The sequence below is a fragment of the Oncorhynchus tshawytscha genome, linkage group LG10 (assembly GCF_018296145.1).
Source record: "Oncorhynchus tshawytscha isolate Ot180627B linkage group LG10, Otsh_v2.0, whole genome shotgun sequence".
In the NCBI taxonomy this organism is placed as follows: Eukaryota; Metazoa; Chordata; class Actinopteri; order Salmoniformes; family Salmonidae; genus Oncorhynchus; species Oncorhynchus tshawytscha.
In genome coordinates, this window is record NC_056438.1 from 83,317,573 (window position 1) to 83,335,132 (window position 17,560).

The 17,560-nt window shown below is 43.4% G+C and overlaps 1 protein-coding gene across 2 annotated transcripts in view; it reads right to left on the reverse strand.

Moving 5' to 3' along the window:
* The window catches only part of ndc1 (NDC1 transmembrane nucleoporin), a 44,001-nt gene that overhangs the window by 16,735 nt on the left and 9,706 nt on the right, over nt 1-17,560 (reverse strand). Inside the window, exons 5-10 of one of the 2 annotated variants that reach the window (XM_042329244.1) lie at nt 16,986-17,115; nt 11,598-11,706; nt 11,418-11,469; nt 10,553-10,685; nt 4,932-5,024; nt 3,121-3,202 (exon numbers count right to left, since the gene is read on the reverse strand). In XM_042329244.1, coding sequence (XP_042185178.1) covers nt 3,121-3,202; nt 4,932-5,024; nt 10,553-10,685; nt 11,418-11,469; nt 11,598-11,706; nt 16,986-17,115 — 599 coding nt within the window. Of the gene's footprint in view, nt 1-3,120; nt 3,203-4,931; nt 5,025-10,552; nt 10,686-11,417; nt 11,470-11,597; nt 11,707-16,985; nt 17,119-17,560 lie in introns of both variants that reach the window. The other variant, XM_042329243.1, reaches the window with a different exon arrangement.

Genomic DNA, 17,560 nt, shown 5'->3' on the forward strand with positions numbered 1-17,560 from the left:
ATATCAAATGTTTGTACAGATGTGTAGGAGACGACTCAGCCCAGGAAGAAGGGTTAAATGTTAGTGCTTGTGTTAATGTTTTTTTTGTCTAATACACCTGGATTGACCCTCTGGGAGAAAGAACTTGGTTAAGGTTTCAGTGTTTTACTCAGAATTAGAACCTAACAGTACACATGCCCCGTCTTAAATGCTTTAATTGTCCTGTTTGACGCGGAATGAGCACCGTCTGTTTGACGCGGAATGAGCACCGTCTATTTGACGCGGAATGAGCACCGTCTATTTGACGCGGAATGAGCACCGTCTATTTGACGCTGAATGAGCACCGTCTATTTGACGCGAATGAGCACCGCCTATTTGACGCTACCGCTTTGACGCTGAATGAGCACCGTCTTTATGACGCGGAATGAGCACCGTCTTTATGACGCGGAATGAGCACCGTCTTTATGACGTGGAATTAGCACCGTCTTTATGACGTGGAATTAGCACCGTCTTTATGACGTGGAATTAGCACCGTCTTTATGACGCGGAATGAGCACCGTCTTTATGACGTGGAAATGCCCGATTCATTTAAAAGTATTTTTCATCCCAGTACCGGGTTACCTTCAAAACAAGTCCCGTGACACTTGTAGGGGTCGCAGAGCAAAACTGAGAACAGCATTGTGTCCGAGAGAGTCATATTAGTTAGTTCGTAGTAGTTATTATAATAATATTAATAGTTTTTAGGCCAAAACATTTGAACGCTACAGGCATTTTTGTGAGAAGACCCATTTTGGGGATGTCCTCTGGTCTAACAAACACCTCGGTAACTCTGCCACCTTTGACCTCAGATGCGGAAGGCAGACATCGACAGTGGATTGAGACTAAGACCATGTTTTAAAAGTATTCATACCCCTTGACTTGGTCCACATTTTGTAGTGTTACAGCCTGCATTCAAAATCTACACACAATACCCCATAATGACAAAGTGAAAACAGGTTTATAAATATTGAAAATTAAATCCAGAAATCTAATTTACATAAGTATTCACACCACTTTGCTATGACACTCCAAATGGAGCTCAGGTGCAACCAATGTCCTTTGATCATCCTTGAGATGTTTCTACAACTTGATTGGAGTCCACCTGTGGTAAATTCAATTGATTGGACAGGATTTAGAAAGAAACACACCCGTCTATATAAAGTCCCACAGTTGACAGTGCATGTCAGAGTAGAAATTATACCAGTCCAAGGACCTGTCCATAGATCTCTGAGATAGAATTATGATCAGGCATATATCTGGAAGGGTATAAAACAATCTCTACAGTGTTGAATGTTTCCAAGAGCACAGCAGTCTCCAAGAAAAAAAACCATGGAACTACCCAGAGACTCCACCAAAAGACTGACCAAACGGGCAAGAAGCACCTTGATCAGGGAGGTGACCAAGAACCCAATGACCACTCTGACAGAACTACACCGTTCCTTGGCTGAGAAGGGAGAACCTGCCAGAAGGACAACAGTCTCTAGAGCACTTCACCAATCTGGGCTTCATGGGAGTAGGTCACTATAGTAGCACGCGCTCCAGCAGGTATATTTCACTTATCATCCCCAAAGCCAACTCCTCTTTGGCCGCCTTTCCTTCCAGTTCCCTGCTGCCAACGACAGGAATGAATCGCAACAAAAAAAACAGGAAAAAATAAATTTAAAAAAAAATCACTGAAGCTGGAGACTCATATCTCCCTCACTAACTTTAAGCACCAGCTGTCAGAGCAGCTTACCGATCACTGCACCTGTACATAGCCCATCTGTAAATAGCCCACCCAACTACCTCATCCCCATATTGTTATTTATTTAGCTCCTTTGCACCCCAGTATCTCTACTTGCACTTTAATCTTCTGCTAAATTGGAATTGTAATTTCACCACTGTGGCCTATTTATTGCCTTACCTCTCCAATCTTACTCCATATAAAGATTTTTCTATTGTGTTTTTGACTGTACGTTTATGTGTAACTCTGTTTTTGTCGCACTGCTTTGCTTTATCTTGGCCAGGTCGCAGATGTAAATGAGAACTTGTTCTCAACTGGTTAAATAAAGGTGACATAAAATAAATTAAATAAATGGTGGTTGCAGCATCATGCTATGGGGATGCTTTTCAGCAGCAGGAACTGAGAGAATAAGGACAGAGGGAACAATGAATGGAGCCAAATACAGGCAAATCCTGGATGAGAACCTTCAGAGAGCAAACGACCTTAGACTGGGGTGAAGATTTACATTCCAACAGGACAATGACCCCAAGCATACAGCCAAAGCAATGCTGGAGTGGCTTCAGAACAAGAATGTGAAAGTCCTTGAGTGGCCCAGCCAAAGACTTGAACCCCATTGAAAATCTGTGGAAAGACTTGAAGATTGCTGTTCACCACCGCTCCCCATCTAACTTAACAGAGCTTGAGAAAATCTGCAAGGAACAATGGGAGAAAATCCCCAAATCTGGATGTGCAAAGCAGATACAGACAAATTCCAAGACGACTCAAAGCTGTAAATCGCCGCCAAAAAGGTGCTTCTACAAAGTATTAACTCAGATTTGTGAATACTTACGTAAATAAGGTTTCTGTATTTCATTTCCATTAAATGCGCCAAAAATGTCTAAAAACACGTTTTCACCTTGTCATTATGGGGAATTGTGGGTATTATTTTTTTTAAATGTAATCCATTTTGAATTCAGGCTGTAACAAGAAAATGTGGAATAAGTCAAGGGGTGTGAATACTTTCCGAAGGTCCTGTATCTATAGTTTAACCAGATATCTTAAAATGGGGAATTTATTCAACTAATTAGATTTCCACGGGAACACGGAGATCGACCCGAGGGTAATTTAAGGTTAGGTTTAAAATAGTCAGAAATGGGCGACTGTGGCTATGCTGACAATCCATTGCCCTGGGACTACCAGGGAACATTGCCCTGGGACTACCAGACAGAAGAACATTAGGCATACTGCAGAGTCATGTTTCCGAGACATTTCCAATGTCAACAGTGTAGACAGTGCTCTTTTTGTTTTACTGTCAGTAATGAGACACATGAAGTCAGTCTGTAATGTGAAAGTATAAATATACATTAGATGTATTTATGCAGGCAGAGCAGCAAGGTCACCTGGTTGGCTGAGACTGAACACCTCCAGACGTCTAGAAGGAGAATGTTGAGACAGCAGAGCCAGGTCCTGGAGGGCTAGGAACTGACAGGACAGAGGTAGAGTTAACCAGAGGGCTAGGAACTGACAGGACAGAGGTAGAGTTAACCAGAGGGCTAGGAACTGACAGGACAGAGGTAGAGTTAACAGAGGGCTAGGAACTGACAGGACACAGGTAGAGTTAACCAGAGGGCTAGGAACTGACAGGACACAGGTAGAGTTAACCAGAGGGCTAGGAACTGACAGGACACAGGTAGAGTTAACCAGAGGGCTAGGAACTGACAGGACAGAGGTAGAGTTAACCAGAGGGCTAGGAACTGACAGGACACAGGACAGAGGTAGAGTTAACCAGAGGGCTAGGAACTGACAGGACAGAGGTTAACCAGAGGGCTAGGAACTGACAGGACACAGACAGAGGTAGAGTTAACCAGAGGGCTAGGAACTGACAGGACACAGGACAGAGGTTGAGTTAACCAGAGGGCTAGGAACTGACAGGACACAGGTAGAGTTAACCAGAGGGCTAGGAACTGACAGGACACAGACAGAGGTAGAGTTAACCAGAGGGCTAGGAACTGACAGGACACAGACAGAGGTAGAGTTAACCAGAGGGCTAGGAACTGACAGGACACAGACAGAGGTAGAGTTAACCAGAGGGCTAGGAACTGACAGGACAGAGGTAGGGTTAACCAGAGGGCTAGCAACTGACAGGACACAGGACAGAGGTAGAGTTAACCAGAGGGCTAGGAACTGACAGGACACAGGACAGAGGTAGAGTTAACCAGAGGGCTAGGAACTGACAGGACACAGGACAGAGGTAGAGTTAACCAGAGGGCTAGGAACTGACAGGACAGTTAACCAGAGGGCTAGGAACTGACAGGACAGAGGTAGAGTTAACCAGAGGGCTAGGAACTGACAGGACACAGACAGAGGTAGAGTTAACCAGAGGGCTAGGAACTGACAGGACACAGACAGAGGTAGAGTTAACCAGAGGGCTAGGAACTGACAGGACACAGGACAGAGGTAGAGTTAACCAGAGGGCTAGGAACTGACAGGACAGAGGTAGAGTTAACCAGAGGGCTAGGAACTGACAGGACAGAGGTAGAGTTAACCAGAGGGCTAGGAACTGACAGGACAGAGGTAGAGTTAACCAGAGGGCTAGGAACTGACAGGACACAGACAGAGGTAGAGTTAACCAGAGGGCTAGGAACTGACAGGACACAGACAGAGGTAGAGTTAACCAGAGGGCTAGGAACTGACAGGACACAGGACAGAGGTAGAGTTAACCAGAGGGCTAGGAACTGACAGGACAGAGGTAGAGTTAACCAGAGGGCTAGGAACTGACAGGACAGAGGTAGAGTTAACCAGAGGGCTAGGAACTGACAGGACAGGACAACAGAGGGCAGAACTGACAGGACACAGGACAGAGTTAACCAGAGGGCTAGGAACTGACAGGACACAGGACAGAGGTAGAGTTAACCAGAGGGCTAGGAACTGACAGGACACAGACAGAGGTAGAGTTAACCAGAGGGCTAGGAACTGACAGGACACAGACAGAGGTAGAGTTAACCAGAGGGCTAGGAACTGACAGGACACAGGACAGAGGTAGAGTTAACCAGAGGGCTAGGAACTGACAGGACACAGGACAGAGGTAGAGTTAACCAGAGGGCTAGGAACAGAGGCTTTGATTTTGTTTTCCTTTGTTCAAAGTTACTCGTAACAGGGAACGCTGATGATCCTGTAATGTTTCCATTGTAAATTGGTGTGAAATGCTTACCTTCAGTATCATTGGTTGCGTGCCAGTGATAACTTTGGGCAGGCACTGGTGGGCGTCCTCTGTGAACGTGGACTGGACAGGGAAACTGTAAACCTGCAAGAAATAATCATTATCAAATCAGACTCCTTGTGGAATGATATCGTCTACGGTACTAAGCAGACAGGTTAGAAGTGCACACTTCCGAGAGAACAACGGTTGGGAATTGAACTGCAGCCAGAGAGAGGAAATGATTAGCAGAGACTGGTGGAGAAGCAGGGAGGTCAGGACTGGACTGGTAGAGAAGCAGGGAGGTCAGGACTGGACTGGTAGAGAAGCAGGGAGGTCAGGACTGGACTGGTAGAGAAGCAGGGAGGTCAGGACTGGACTGGTAGAGAAGCAGGGAGTCAGTTGAGGACTGGACTGGTAGAGAAGCAGGGAGTCAGTTGAGGACTGGACTGGTAGAGAAGCAGGGAGTCAGTTGAGGACTGGACTGGTAGAGAAGCAGGGAGTCAGTTGAGGACTGGACTGGTAGAGAAGCAGGGAGTCAGTTGAGGACTGGACTGGTAGAGAAGCAGGGAGTCAGTTGAGGACTGGACTGGTAGAGAAGCAGGGAGTCAGTTGAGGACTGGACTGGTAGAGAAGCAGGGAGGTCAGGACTGGACTGGTAGAGAAGCAGGGAGGTCAGGACTGGACTGGTAGAGAAGCAGGGAGGTCAGGACTGGACTGGTAGAGAAGCAGGGAGGTCAGGACTGGACTGGTAGAGAAGCAGGGAGGTCAGGACTGGACTGGTAGAGAAGCAGGGAGGTCAGGACTGGACTGGTAGAGAAGCAGGGAGGTCAGGACTGGACTGGTAGAGAAGCAGGGAGGTCAGGACTGGACTGGTAGAGAAGCAGGGAGGTCAGGACTGGACTGGTAGAGAAGCAGGGAGGTCAGGACTGGACTGGTAGAGAAGCAGGGAGGTCAGGACTGGACTGGTAGAGAAGCAGGGAGGTCAGGACTGGACTGGTAGAGAAGCAGGGAGGTCAGGACTGGACTGGTAGAGAAGCAGGGAGGTCAGGACTGGACTGGTAGAGAAGCAGGGAGGTCAGGACTGGACTGGTAGAGAAGCAGGGAGGTCAGGACTGGACTGGTAGAGAAGCAGGGAGGTCAGGACTGGACTGGTAGAGAAGCAGGGAGGTCAGGACTGGACTGGTAGAGAAGCAGGGAGGTCAGGACTGGACTGGTAGAGAAGCAGGGAGGTCAGGACTGGACTGGTAGAGAAGCAGGGAGGTCAGGACTGGACTGGTAGAGAAGCAGGGAGGTCAGGACTGGACTGGTAGAGAAGCAGGGAGGTCAGGACTGGACTGGTAGAGAAGCAGGGAGGTCAGGACTGGACTGGTAGAGAAGCAGGGAGGTCAGGACTGGACTGGTAGAGAAGCAGGGAGGTCAGGACTGGACTGGTAGAGAAGCAGGGAGGTCAGGACTGGACTGGTAGAGAAGCAGGGAGGTCAGGACTGGACTGGTAGAGAAGCAGGGAGGTCAGGACTGGACTGGTAGAGCAGGGAGTCGGACTGGACTGGTAGAGAAGCAGGGAGTCGGACTGGACTGGTAGAGAAGCAGGGAGTCGGACTGGACTGGTAGAGAAGCAGGGAGTCGGACTGGACTGGTAGAGAAGCAGGGAGTCGGACTGGACTGGTAGAGAAGCAGGGAGTCGGACTGGACTGGTAGAGAAGCAGGGAGTCGGACTGGGCTGGTAGAGAAGCAGGGAGTCGGACTGGGCTGGTAGAGAAGCAGTGAGTCGGACTGGGCTGGTAGAGAAGCAGGGAGTCGGACTGGGCTGGTTTGAGAAGCAGGGAGTCGGACTGGGCTGGTAGAGAAGCAGGGAGTCGGACTGGGCTGGTAGAGAAGCAGGGAGTCGGACTGGACTGGTAGAGAAGCAGGGAGGTCAGGACTGGACTGGTAGAGAAGCAGGGAGGTCAGGACTGGACTGGTAGAGAAGCAGGGAGGTCAGGACTGGACTGGTAGAGAAGCAGGGAGGTCAGGACTGGACTGGTAGAGAAGCAGGGAGGTCAGGACTGGACTGGTAGAGAAGCAGGGAGTCGGACTGGACTGGTAGAGAAGCAGGGAGTCAGTCCAGCAGCTTGGTGGAGAGCATCCTCATGTTCAATCTGACAGTCTGGTATGGTAATCTGAGCAAAAGCAAACTGACCAGAATAGTAAACAAAGCCAGCAAAGTAATTGGTCGACCCCAGGCACATTTGAGCAGTCTGTTCCACAAGGCAACCAATAAGAAGCCACTGGCTGTCGTTGGTGACCCCTCCCAACCTCTACACCTGCAGTTCTAGAAGCTTCTTTCTGGCAGGTGCTTCAGAACGCTCATGTCCAAGAAGAATGTTTTCTAACATTCACTCGTTCCTTGTGCTCTTGGACCACTAAATACAAAGTACATTGTATCAGTATGTGTACTTATCTATCTAGTCCAGTTGGGACAGGGGTCTCCAGTGACCGTGTTAACGTCCTCTGTGTTGTTAGTATGCAACATGATGGACTGACTGGTTTGATCGGTAAGCTGCTCAGACAGCTGATGCTTAAAGTTAGAGAGGGAGATATAAGACTCCAGCTTCAGTGATTTTTGCAGTTCGTTCCGAAGAAGGTGTTGGCTTTGGGGGTGACCAGTGAGATATACCTGCTGAAGCGCGTGCTACAGGTGGGTGTTGCTATGGTGACCAGTGAGCTGAGATAAGGCGGGGCCTTACCTATCAGAGACTTGTAGATGACCTGAAAACAGTGGGTTTGGCGAGGAGTATGAAGCGAGTGCCAGCCAACGAGAGCGTACAGGTCGCAGTGGTGGGTAGTATATGGGGCTTTGGTGACAAAATGGATGGCACTGTGATAGACTGCATCCAATTTGTTGAGTAACGTGTTGGAGGCTATTTTGTAAATGACATCGCCGAAGTCGAGGATCGGTAGGATGGTCAGTTTTACGAGGGTATGTTTGGCAACGTGAGTGAAGCAGGCTTTGTTGTGAAATAGGAAGCTGATTCTAGATTTAATTTTGGATTGGAGATGTTAAATATGAGTCTGGAAGGAGAGTTGACAGTCTAACCAGACACCTAGGTATTTGTAGTTGTCCACATATTCTAAGTCAGAACCGTCCAGAGTAGTGATGTTGGACGGGTGGGAGGGTGCAGCGATCGGTTGAAGAGCATGCATTTAGTTTTACTTGCATATAAAGAGCAGTTGGAGGCCACGGAAGGAGAGTTGTATGGCATTGAAGCTGCTACAGTTAATTATAAGCATTTCCCATTTTCACTCAGCTAATACCCTGCTGCTAGTCTGTTCATGATAATTTCCCATATAAACTCAGCTAATACCCTGCTGCTAGTCTGTTCATGATCATTTCCCATATAAACTCAGCTAACACCCTGCTGCTAGTCTGTTCATGATCATTTCCCATATAAACTCAGCTAACACCCTGCTGCTAGTCTGTTCATGATCATTTCCCATATAAACTCAGCTAACACCCTGCTGCTAGTCTGTTCATGATCATTTCCCATATAAACTCAGCTAACACCCTGCTGCTAGTCTGTTCATGATCATTTCCCATATAAACTCAGCTAACACCCTGCTGCTAGTCTGTTCATGATCATGTCCCAGTAAAGTCTACACCGGTTGTATTTGGCACATGTGAAGCTGTAATGTGATTTAGTAACACGCTCCATTTGGTTGATATGACATTTCAATCTGTATAATAATATCATTTAGCAAGACTATTCCTTACAATTACACTGCATTAATTTCCGTTTCTAAAGTAGGCCTGTCATTTGACTAATTATTTTTACATCTCAAAATAAAACCCCCCTCTCAACGACAGACTCCTTTTCAAGGCTAGCCTAGATGTATTTTCGTAGCTAGCCTTCTTTTTGAATACTATCAACAATAGACAGACAAATTGTTTTCCAGTGCCAAGTAAGACAACGGAGACGGTAGCCAATGTCATCGAACACATCCAGGGAATGTACGATTTATATTTTAAAATGTACAACCTGTCAAAATAGGATCCAGAATTATTAGATGTATTTTATGGACATCTTTGTGTATATCGGTTGGCTGTATTATTCACCCCCTGAGGAAGTGGGAACTCAAAACAGGAGAATGGAGAATGCTAACTCTAAATGTGATCATGTTGCTAGATAGCCATGTTTTTTATTTAACTAGGCAAGTCAGTTAAAAATGTATTCTTATTTACAATGACGGCCAAAAGGCCTCCTGCGGGGATGGTAAAGAACCAAATGGTAAAGAACATCTAGCCGCTCGAGAGCACCCTTACCTGCCGATCTATAAATTATCCGTAATCTAGCATGAGTAGGATGGTCATCTGAATCAGGGTTAGTTTGGCAGCTGGGGCATTCTTCTTACCAAACCCACATGACCTTTGTTTTGGAGGTGTTCAGAACAAGGTTAAAGGCAGAGAAAGCTTGTTGGACACTAAGAAAGCTTTATTGTAGAGTGTTTAACACTATAATCCAGGGAGGGGCCAGCTGAGTATAAGACTGTATCATCTGAATATAAATGGATTAAAAGAGCTTCCTACTGCCTGAGCTATGTTGTTGATGTAAACTGAGAAGAACGTGGGGCCTAGGATCGAGCCTTGGGGTACTCCCTTGGTGACAGGCAGAGGCTGAGACAGCAGATGTTCTGACTTTATACACTGCACTCTTTGAGAGAGGTAGTTACCAAACCAGGCCAAAGACCCCTCAGAGACACCAATACTCCTTAGCCGGCCAACAAGAATGGAATGGTCGACTGTATCAAAAGCTTTGGCCAAGTCAATAAAAATAGCAGCACAACATTGCTTAGAATCAAGGGCAAAGGTGACTTCATTGAGGACCTTTAAGGTTGCAGTGACACATCCATTACCTGAGCGGAAACCATATTGCATACCAGAGAGAATACGATAGACATCAAGAAAGCCAGTCAGTTGATTTATTGACAAGTTTTTCCAACACTTTTGATAAACAGGGCAAAATAGAAATAGGCCTATAACAGTTAGGATCAGCTTGATCTCCCTGGACGAACTGTGGCTGCCTCCCAAGCAATGGGAACCTCCCCAGAGAGGAGAGACGGTTAAAAAGGTTGGAGATGAAAATGGTCTGGGATGTAGGCTAATTGATTAATCAGTTAATTCCCAACCCTGTAGGCAGTCCCCCCACAGAGGGGGCAGTCCCTACCGCCACCCCACAGAGCAATACAGTGATGTTTTGTACAAGGTGAAGGTTAGGAGGAGGATGGTCAGAGGTTAGGGTCAGGAGGATGAGGGTCAGAGGTTAGGGTCAGGTCTGAGGCGCAGTACAGTGAAGGTTACGCACTGATCAGACCGACAGCGTCATTTAATCAATTCTACGTAATAACTACTGCAGTCAAACTTATTTCATTATCTAATCCAACATTTTGACTGGAGGTGTGGGCAACAAAAGTTCAACATTCACCCTTTTGCTACTATTTCTGTCAAGTCCACTCATACAGTTTGATACGATGAATCCGACGTACGCACCAAGCTGAACGTGCAAGGCAAACGCAGCGTTCCAATCTGGTGTACCAGAAACGCAACGCGGCTATCGGTCTGATCGAGGCGTTATAGGGGTCAGGGGAGTTATATGTACCTCGGTAACAAAGATCCTGAAGAGCAGCACTGTGATGTACCAGGTGAGGAGGAGGAAGGTCCCACTGATCCACAGGTGGTACAGGAGGGACAGGTCCAATAGACTAGACACACTGTCCAGGGAATGGATTGAACTGGGAGGGGGACACCAGAACACTTCTGTCATCTGTTTAGTCTGTCTTGATGCATGTACCATTCCATGTTGACATCAACAGTCCAGTTTCCCTGGAAACTCAACGTAGGACTTAAAATACATTAGGAAAGGAATATGAGGAGACCCCTAGCAGTCGAGGGGTGGGGGTCAGCTGCCTAGCAGTCGAGGGGGTGGGGGTCAGCTGCCTAGCAGTCGAGGGGTGAGGGGGGTCAGCTGCCTAGCAGTCGAGGGGTGAGGGGGTCAGCTGCCTAGCAGTCGAGGGGGTGAGGGGGTCAGCTCCCTAGCAGTAGAGGGGGTGAGGGAGGGTCAGCTCCCTAGCAGTAGAGGGGTGAGGGGGGGGTCAGCTCCCTAGCAGTAGAGGGGTGAGGGGGGTCAGCTGCCTAGCAGTAGAGGGGGTGAGTTGCCTAGCAGTCGAGGGGGTGGGGTGAGCTGCCTAGCAGTCGAGGGGGTGCCTAGCAGTAGGGGGGTGAGCTGCCTAGCAGTAGAGGGGTGGGTCAGCTGCCTAGCAGTCGAGGGGGTGGTGGGGGTCAGCTGCCTAGCAGTCGAGGGGGTGGTGGGGGGTCAGCTGCCTAGCAGTCGAGGGGTGGTGGGGGTCAGCTGCCTAGCAGTCGAGGGGGTGGGGGGCAGATTTAAATAATACTGTGAGGTTAACCTGTTGATGTTGAGGTCAAGGGGGCGGGGGGGCAGATTTAAATAATACTGTGAGGTTAACCTGTTGATGTTGAGGTCAAGTGTTTTACAGATCCAGGCTCGTGGTGCATATCCTGAAAGACAGGGAGATAAACATCAATATCTTCTGACTACAGAACAGAGAAAGCCTGAACAGCACTGAACAGGGAGACAACCCACTGAATAGCTCGTACACAAAGCCATGCCTGACTTGTCTCCTTACCCATGAAGAAATACAGCAGGAGGAAGGTCCTGAGACAGTAGAGAGCCTGAACAGCACTGGCCTTCACCACTAGGGGCAGAGCTCCCTTGAAGCGGAGGTACTTGTATTGCTGAAACATGAAAGCAGAGCAGTGGAGGCTGCTGAGGGGAGGAGGGCTCATGATAAGGTCTGGAATGGAGTAAATGGAATCAAACAAAGACATGGAAACCATGGAAACCACGAGGTCGATTCCATCGACTCCATTCCAGACCTCATTATGAGCCGTCCTCCCCTCAGCAGCTTGAGGAGAACATGGCACTTCCTGATGTCTCATAACATAGTGCTATCAAAGGTCACAGAAACTATAATACCCAACAGTAGTAGACATTGATGGGTTATGTTCAGTAGAGCACACTGTTGGAAAACTGTGCAACAATTATGCAACTGAAAACAATATTCCACGTTGTTATTGGACAGATTCCGGTAGCACCTCTGTGTTTCACTTTCAACATGTTGTATCTACTGAACACAGCCCAGCAGTGTAGCAGTCAAGCAGTCATCCATTATTTTGTAGTTTTATACACTGGGCGTTTCTCTGGGACAGGAGTTCTCTGGGATGAGGGGACAGGAGTTCTCCCTACCTGGGCCCAGTTTCCCGATAGAGCTTAAGCTTACGAGTGTTTTAACGATGCAGCGTTCCTACAACGGACGAATATGTGGAATGAGTTTCACAAAACACCACGCAGAGAACGTTCGCCATGCGTCAAAACTGATGCCAGATCAGCTCCTAGAGAGATATTACCACTTAACGGCTGCAAACAGAGGCAGCTTCTTCTAATGCTTACCCAATAAAACTGCACTAAAATCAGATTCATTCAGCATATCACTGCACACGTTGTCACAGATCATGAAATATATTGAAGAAAAAAATCTGCCAACGTAGCCTACAAATACAACTCAACATACCACTTATTTCAATATGAAGGAAATACACTGCTCAGAAAAATAAAGGGAACTAAAATAACACATCCTAGATCTGAATGAATGAAATATTCTTATTAAATACTTTTTTCTTTACATAGTTGAATGTGCTGACAACAAAATCACACAAAAATTATCAATGGAAATCAAATTTAGCAACCCATGGAGGTCTGGATTTGGAGTCACACTCAAAATCAAAGTGGAAAACCACACTACAGGCTGATCCAACTTTGATGTAATGTCCTTAAAACAAGTCAAAATGAGGCTCAGTAGTGCGTGTGGCCTCCACGTGCCTGTATGACCTCCCTACAACACCTGGGTATGCTCCTGATGAGGTGGCGGATGGTCTCCTGAGGGATCTCCTCCCAGACATGGACTAAAGCATCCGCCAACTCCTGGACAGTCTGTGGTGCAAGGTGGCGTTGGTAGATGGAGCGAGACATGATGTCCCAGATGTGCTCAATTGGATTCAGGTCAGGGGAATGGGCGGGCCAGTCCATAGCATCAATGCCTTCCTCTTGCAGGAACTGCTGACACACTCCAGCCACATGAGGTCTAGCATTGTCTTGCATTAGTAGGAACCCAGGGCCAATCGCACCAGCATACGGTCTCACAAGGGGTCTGAGGATCTCATCTCGGTACCTAATGGCAGTCAGGCTACCTCTGGCGAGCACATGGAGGGCTGTGCGGCCCCCCCAAAGAAATGCCACCCCACACCATGACTGACCTACCGCCAAACCGGTCATGCTGGAGGATGTTGCAGGCAGCAGAACGTTCTCCACGGCGTCTCCAGACTGTCACGTCTATCACGTGCTCAGTGTGAACCTGCTTTCATCTGTGAAGAGCACAGGGCGCCAGTGGCGAATTTGCCAATCTTGGTGTTCTCTGGCAAATGCCAAATGTCCTGCACGGTGTTGGGCTGTAAGCACAACCCCCACCTGTGAATGTCGGGCCCTCATACCACCCTCATGGAGTCTGTTTCTGACCGTTTGAGCAGACACATGCACATTTGTGGCCTGATGGAGGTCATTTTGCAGGGCTCTGGCAGTGCTCCTCCTGCTCCTACTTGCACAAAGGCAGAGGTAGCGGTCCTGCTGCTGGGTTGTTGCCCTCCTACGGCCTCCTCCACGTCTCCTGATGTACTGGCCTGTCTCCTGGTAGCGCATCCATGATCTGGACGCTACGCTGACAGACACAGCAAACCTTCTTGCCACAGCTCGCATTGATGTTCCATCCTGGATGAGCTGCACTACCTGAGCCACTTGTGTGGGTTATAGACTCCGTCTCATGCTACCACTAGAGTGAAAGCACCGCCAGCATTCAAAAGTGACCAAAACATCAGCCAGGAAGCATAGGAACTGAGAAGTGGTCTGTGGTCACCACCTGCAGAACCACTCCTTTCTTGGGGGTGTCTTGCTAATTGCCTATAATTTCCACCACTGTTGTCTATTCCATTTGCACAACAGGATGTGAAATTTATTGTCAATCAGTGTTGCTTCCTAAGTGGACAGTTTGATTTCACAGAAGTGTGATTGACTTGGAGTTACATTGTGTTGTTTAAGTGTTCCCTTTATTTTTTTGAGCAGTGTAGTATACGTTTATATGGTATATGTTGAAATTTGTACATGTTTATATGGTATATGTTTACATGGTATATGTTTATATGGTATTAGTATATGTTTATATAGTATTAGTATATGTTTATATAGTATATGTTTATATGGTATTAGTATATGTTTATATAGTATATGTTTATATGGTATTAGTATATGTTTATATAGTATATGTTTATATGGTATTAGTATATGTTTATATAGTATATGGTATATGTTTATATAGTATATGGTATATGTTTATATGGTATATATATAGTATATATATGGTTTATATGGTATATGTTTATATAGTATATGTTTATATAGTATATGTTTATATGGTATTAGTATATGTTTATATAGTATATGTTTATATGGTATTAGTATATGTTTATATAGTATATGTTTATATGGTATTAGTATATGTTTATATAGTATATGGTATATGTTTATATAGTATATGGTATATGTTTATATGTTTGTATAGTATATGTTTATATAGTATATGTTTATATAGTATATGGTATATGTTTATATGGTATATGTTTATATAGTATGTTTATATAGTATATGTTTATATGGTATTAGTATATGTTCATATAGTATGTTTACATGGTATATGTTTACATGGTATGTTTATATGGTATTAGTATATAGTATATGTTTATATGGTATTAGTATATGTTTATATGGTATATGTTTATATGTTTGTATAGTATATATATAGTATATGTTTATATAGTATATGTTTATATAGTATATGTTTATATATGTATATGTTTATATATGGTATATGTTTATATATATAGTATGTTTAAATAGTATGTTTACATGGTATATGTTTACATGGTATGTTTATATGGTATTAGTATATGTTTATATGGTATATGTTTATATGGTATTATATGGTATATGTTTATATGGTATTAGTATATGTTTATATAGTATGTTTACATGGTATTAGTATATGTTTATATGGTATATGTTTATATGGTATTAGTATATGTTTATATGGTATATAGTATATGTTTATATAGTATATGTTTATATGTTTATATAGTATATGTTTATATGTTTATATAGTATATGTTTATATATGGTATATAGTATATGTTTATATGGTATATAGTATATGTTTATATGGTATATAGTATGTTTATATGGTATATAGTATATGTTTATATAGTATATGTTTATATGGTATATAGTATGTTTATATGGTATATAGTATATGTTTATATAGTATATGTTTATATGGTATTAGTATATGTTTATATGGTATATGTTTACATGGTATATGTTTACATGGTATTAGTATATGTTTATACGGTATATAGTATATGTTTATATAGTATATGTTTATATGGTATATGTTTACATGGTATATAGTATATGTTTATATAGTATATGTTTATATGGTATATGTTTATATGGTATATAGTATATGTTTATATATGGTATATGTTTATATATGTTTATATAGTATATGTTTATACGGTATATAGTATATATATGTATATGGTATATGTTTATATGGTATATAGTATATGTTTATATGGTATTTGTTTAGATGGTATATAGTATATGTTTATATGTTTATAGGGTATTAGTATATGTTTATATTGTATATAGTATATGTTTATATGGTATATAGTATATGTTTATATGGTATATGTTTATATGGTATTAGTATATGTTTATATAGTATATAGTATATGTTTATATAGTATATGTTTATATGGTATATGTTTACATGGTATTAGTTTAGATGGTATATAGTATATGTTTATATGGTTATATGGTATATAGTATATGTTTATACGGTATATAGTATATATGTATTTGGTATATGTTTATATGGTATTAGTATATGTTTATATGGTATATAGTATATGTTTATATGGTATTAGTATACGTTTATATGGTATTAGTATACGTTTATATGGTATACGTTTAGATGGTATATAGTATATGTTTATACGGTATATAGTATATGTTTTATATGGTATATAGTATATGTTTATATGGTATTTGTTTAGATGGTATATAGTATATAGTATATGTTTATATAGTATATGTTTAGATTGTATATGGTATATGTTCATATGGTATATGTTTATATAGTATATGTTTATATAGTATATGGTATATGTTTATATGGTATATGTTTATATGATATATGTTTAGATTGTATATGGTATATGTTCATATGGTATATGTTTATATAGTATATGTTCATATGGTATGTTTATATAGTATATGTTTATATAGTATATGGTATATGTTTATATGGTATATGTTTATATGATATATGTTTAGATTGTATATGGTATATGTTCATATGGTATATGTTTATATAGTATATGTTCATATGGTATGTTTATATAGTATATGTTTATATAGTATTTTTTATATAGTATATGTTTATATGATATATAGTATATGTTTAGCGGAGATCTTCTGAAGGGCAAAAAAGCATCTAAGGACAAACTCAGCTGTTCTACGAGTGGTGTCAACCAGTCGATTAATAACGAGCAACGTTATCAACCCACCCAGCCAGCCAGCCAGCCAGCCAGCCAGCCAGCCAGCCAGCCAGCCAGCCAGCATTGAAGGTTTTGTAAACGACTTGAGCGGCAACAGATTTCCACAAATTGCTACTAACCTTATTATAATGAAATAATGAAACATCTGTTCACAAAAAAAATATTGTTGTCACAGTGGTAAGCACTAAAACACAGGAATTAGTGGTTTTGGGTAGACATTAAATTTAAGATGCTTTTGGGAAACCGGGCCCAGGATAAAAAGAGATAGGAAGTAAAGAGACAGTATGTACCTGCATGGTGTGGAAAGAAACGTAGTTCATGTTGTAGACCACTCCCACCAGGCTGTGGCTGTAGCCAATGAAGGCCCCAACGAGAAGCAGCACCAGGTGGTATTCATTCAGGCACATCTCAGGACCACTACTACTGTAACCAACACAACAGACAGACAGATATATTTGAACGGAGCTTTGTTCAATCATGAGGCATCGAAGAAGAAAAGGGAAGAAAGAAAAGAAAGAAAGTAGTAAGAAATCAACCAAAAAATTCAAACCCTTCTAGACAATATGTTCCACTGTAATAGTGAAGGTGTAAACTTGGCAGTAGAAAACCTAAACAGTATATTTGACTCCTCAGCTTCCCTATCAAATCTAAAAAAAAAGTCAACAAAATTAACAATGACAAATGGTGTTGAAATGCAAAAACGTAAGACATAAATTGAGAAACCTTTCCAACCAAAAACAGAGATCCAGAAAACTTGAGTCTACACCTTCACTATGGTGAGTCACTAAAACAATACAGAAATACACTTCGGAAAAAGAAGGAACAGCACGTCAGAAATCAGAAAATCCTACTACTCAATTTGGCA